Raw genomic sequence first — 3,767 nt, 5'->3', positions numbered from 1 at the left:
CACCACATCTCCTGTTCACTCCAGAACTAGGAGAAGAACTGTACCTGTATCTGGCAGTTTCAGATCATACCGTAAGCGCAGTACTGATTCGCTAGGTTGAAAAGGAACAGAGGTTAGTGTACTACATTAGCGAGAGTCTCCTAGATACCGAGACATGGTACCTGCCCTTGGAGAAGCTGGCTTATGCACTGCTTATCGCCTCAAGGAAGCTATAACATTACTTTCAGGGTCACAGCATTAATGTCCTCATTGAATTCCCCCTCAGATTTGTCTTCAGCTGAGTCGATTTCTCCGGCAGAACAGCGAAATGGGCGATTGAGCTTGGTGATTTTGACATTCGATATCAACCCATAACAACAATCAAGGCCTAGGTCTTGGCAAATTTTGTCGCTGAATTCGCTCCCACCCAGAGCACCAAACACAAAAACTCCAGCTCGGTACAAGTGCCACGCACCACCGAACTAGGAAAGCAATGCGCTTCAGAAGCATGGAAACTCTTCATTGGTAACATCTGGTAGCTCTACATTGACGAATCATCCAATAACCGAGGCTTGGGGGAAGGAGTAGTACTTATATCCCTAGAAGGATTTGTCTGGGAGCAAGCTCTCAGGCTTGGTTGGAAGGCTTCTAACAATGATGCAGAATACGAATCACTGTTAGCTGGTTTACGCAGTGCCGAACACTTCAGTGCAAAACAACTTCTGCTTTTCAGCGATTCTCAGTTGGTCGTCAACGAACTCACTGGGGTTTATGAAACACGAGACGAAAGAATGGCCATGTATGCAGACAGGGCAAGAGATCTACTTAAAAAATTCCAATCCATACGGGTGGAACAAATCAAACGGGACAGAAACAGTCATGCTGATGCTCTGGCCTGCCTCGGCTCATCAGTAGATGCCAAAGATACTAGAAAAGTTTGGGTTGAGTTTGTGCCAGAACCAAACATTACATCTCCAGTCCTCTGCAATAACCTAGATCAAGCTGGATGGATCCGATACTTGTTTTTCTAAAAACTGGCACTCTCCCCGAAGACAAGAGGGAAGCCAACAAAGTTCGACACAGATCAGCTCGATTTTGGGTCTTACTATCTAGGAAGCTATACCGACACTCTTACCTCGGTCCTTATCTGTTATGCGTGCATCCAAATCTAGTCGAAAATATTCTTTACGAAATTCACGACGGGATTTATGGATACTACGTTGGTGGAAGGTCATTGGTGCACTGAGCCCTCACTCATGGGTACTGGTGGCCAAGAATGCAGCAAGATGCACAACAGTACGTTCAGAAATATGACAAGTGTTAGAGGTTTGCTCCACCAATTCATCAGTCAGCCAAAACTCTTACTTCACTCACTAGCCTGTGGCCCTTTGCCCAATAGGGTCTGGATATCGTTGGACCTTTGGCATAGGGCACTGGGAACAGACGATTCTTCATTGCTACAATCGACTATTTCACCAAGTGGGTTGAAGTTGAAGCACAAAGTAGTTTCTCATGAAGAACGTCATGGTCCGTTTCGGCATCTCGCGGGTACTAATTACAGACAATGGAACACAGTTTGAGGGAAAGATCTTCAGGAAATTTTGTGTCGACCTTAGGATCGAATATCGGAACTCCTCTCCAGGCTACCCATAGAGTAATGGGCAGGCAGAAGCGTCGAACAAAACCATCATCAATGGAGTAAAGAGCGGCTTGAAAGTGAAAAAGGGAAGTGGGTTGAAGAGTTACCCCACGCATTATGGGCCTACTGAACCACGGCATGACGCTTAATGGGGGAAACACCATAATCCCTAACTTACGGAATGAAGGCTGTTATTCCACTTGAAGTTGGCCTCCCAACCCTTCGATCGGAACTGTTTGAAAATGCAAGTAATGAGGAAACTATTGCACATGTACTGGATATGGCAGAAGACCGAAGAGAAGCAGCACTGATCAGACTTGTAGCCTATCAACAGCAGCTCATCAAGAGTTTCAACCAAAAAGTTTTCCCAAGGCAATTCACACCTGGGGAACTGGTTTTGAGGAAAGTCATGGATCACAAAAGGGTGCCTGGTAAAGGAAAATTAGGACCTAACTGGGAAGGTCCATATAAGGTTACAGTCGTTGCTAGAAATGGAATATACTACTTAGAGGATATCAAGGGCAAGGCCATACCTCGGCCATGGAATGTAGCAAACCTCAAAAAGTACTATCAATAGACTAAATCCCACAATTATCTATCAAGTGTAAAAGCATTTATCTTTTGCTTAATGAAAATGTCCGCCTTCCTTTTTCTTTGAACTTTCGTTTCCAAGCACCTATACAGCTTTGTGTTCAGAATAGATTATTGCTTAACTTGGACTTTATACCCTAAGCCCTAGAGGCATATTTCAAAATAAACAAATTTAGCTTTGGTGTTTACCAAACGGAATTAGTTTTGGTGTTTATCAAACAGATTTAGCTTTGGTTTTCACCAAATGGAAAAAGTTTCAAAATGACTGAACGAAATTTAGTTTTGGTCCGCACTCAAACATGCCAAGTGGGATTGCTTGGTGGAGTTATCTTTGGCCACCAAAATGGATCTTAGCCAAGTGGAACTCCTTGGTGGAAACCGCCGTAACAAATTTTTTGATGCCCAATTCTTTTTCTTGGCAATCACAGAACTTCTTAAGTATCATCACATCAACACCTCAGTACCGCTGCACCCAAACAAAGTTGGGACAGACTTGGTTAAATCCTTCAAAGATCAAACTTTCAACAGCAGTCTTACTCAGCTCTAGGCAGGGGCAAACAATTATTTTCTTGGTACCAACCTAGACCTGAGTATGACATATTTCCTCTGTATCTTTTTGTCCCATTCAATGGCACTTATGCTATTACAATTAACTTCGACTAAAGCAGCTCTCCCAGAGAGCGAATTCTTCGGTACCAATCTTACTTAGCTCGAAATGGGGCCAACAATTATTTTTCCTGAAGTCAACCTGGACCTAAGTAAGTTACTCTCATTCAATTACAAAGATCAGTGCAACCACAAAGATCGAGCATCTATTCGGCCCCGTGGACCCAACAGTGCTCGGCCAGGGGCAAACAATATGAACAACGCAAGTATGAAAGCAAAACATATCAAACTGCAATATCAGAAATGAAATTTTATCAAAGGCACAGTTGGCCCCACAAAATAGTAGCAAGAAGAAATAGAAATTGTCTTGACCAACTTAAGGGGGCAGCTCGTCAGGAAGACCGAGCCCCAGTACAGCAAAAAAGTAATAAAAAAAATAAAAATAAATAAAAAAAGAGAGAAAAAGCAAAATGTAAAAGGAAAAACTTCAAATCGTTCCATAGGTCATTTCAACTTTCAACAGAAAGAGGAACTTCAGGAGTAGCATCCACAATCTTATCTAGGCTATCTTGGGAAAGAAAAGTAGAGGTAACTTCAACTTCCTGAGAAGTAAAAGCCTCCTTAACCATATCTCCCACAGCTTCAATTTCCAAGGTTTCACCCCCTTCAACGTTCATCGTCTCATTAGCAGTATCGCTCTCTAGAGTCTTGGTTACAGAATCAGTTCTTGGGGAAATCTTAACTGGAAGAACAATAGGGGTAACAGCATCCTTCAGACCCAAGGACTTTGAGGGAACATGAATATCTTGAAACAATGAAGACCTTTCAGGAATTTGAGCAACGGCCAGAGCACTTGTCCAGTCTTTCAGAAAAAGTTTATCTCGTAATACCGGCACCTCTTCTTTGTAAGTGACCCTAGCTTCATCCCAACCTTGTTGCCAATACTTAGCCT

General features: G+C 42.9%; 2 protein-coding genes across 2 annotated transcripts; both read left to right on the top strand.

The window, feature by feature from the left end:
- Window positions 1-240: 240 nt before the first annotated feature.
- LOC114268928 (uncharacterized) lies at window positions 241-1,010 on the top strand. Its single transcript, XM_028210163.1, has 2 exons — window positions 241-324; window positions 519-1,010. The coding sequence occupies exons 1-2, from the start codon at window positions 241-243 to the stop codon at window positions 1,008-1,010; spliced, it is 576 nt and encodes a 191-aa protein (XP_028065964.1).
- Window positions 1,011-1,799: 789 nt separating this feature from the next.
- On the top strand, window positions 1,800-2,195 carry LOC145795605 (uncharacterized). Its single transcript, XM_082880436.1, has one exon. It carries the CDS (start codon window positions 1,800-1,802, stop codon window positions 2,193-2,195), a length of 396 nt encoding a protein of 131 aa, XP_082736562.1.
- Window positions 2,196-3,767: the final 1,572 nt, after the last annotated feature.

The sequence above is a fragment of the Camellia sinensis genome, chromosome 7 (genome assembly GCF_055761805.1).
Source record: "Camellia sinensis isolate YWXY chromosome 7, ASM5576180v1, whole genome shotgun sequence".
Classification (NCBI taxonomy): Eukaryota; Viridiplantae; Streptophyta; class Magnoliopsida; order Ericales; family Theaceae; genus Camellia; species Camellia sinensis.
Note: the sequence above shows the minus strand (reverse complement) of the source record. Positions and strands in the feature narration are given on the sequence as shown.

Coding starts and splice junctions, on each gene's coding strand:
- LOC114268928 (XM_028210163.1), top strand. CDS start 241: ATGTCCTCATTGAATTCCCCCTCAGATTTGTCTTCAGCTGAGTCGATT. Junction 325..518: donor GAAATGGGCGATTGAGCTTG/GTGATTTTGACA, acceptor AACATCTGGTAG/CTCTACATTGACGAATCATC.
- LOC145795605 (XM_082880436.1), top strand. CDS start 1,800: ATGAAGGCTGTTATTCCACTTGAAGTTGGCCTCCCAACCCTTCGATCG.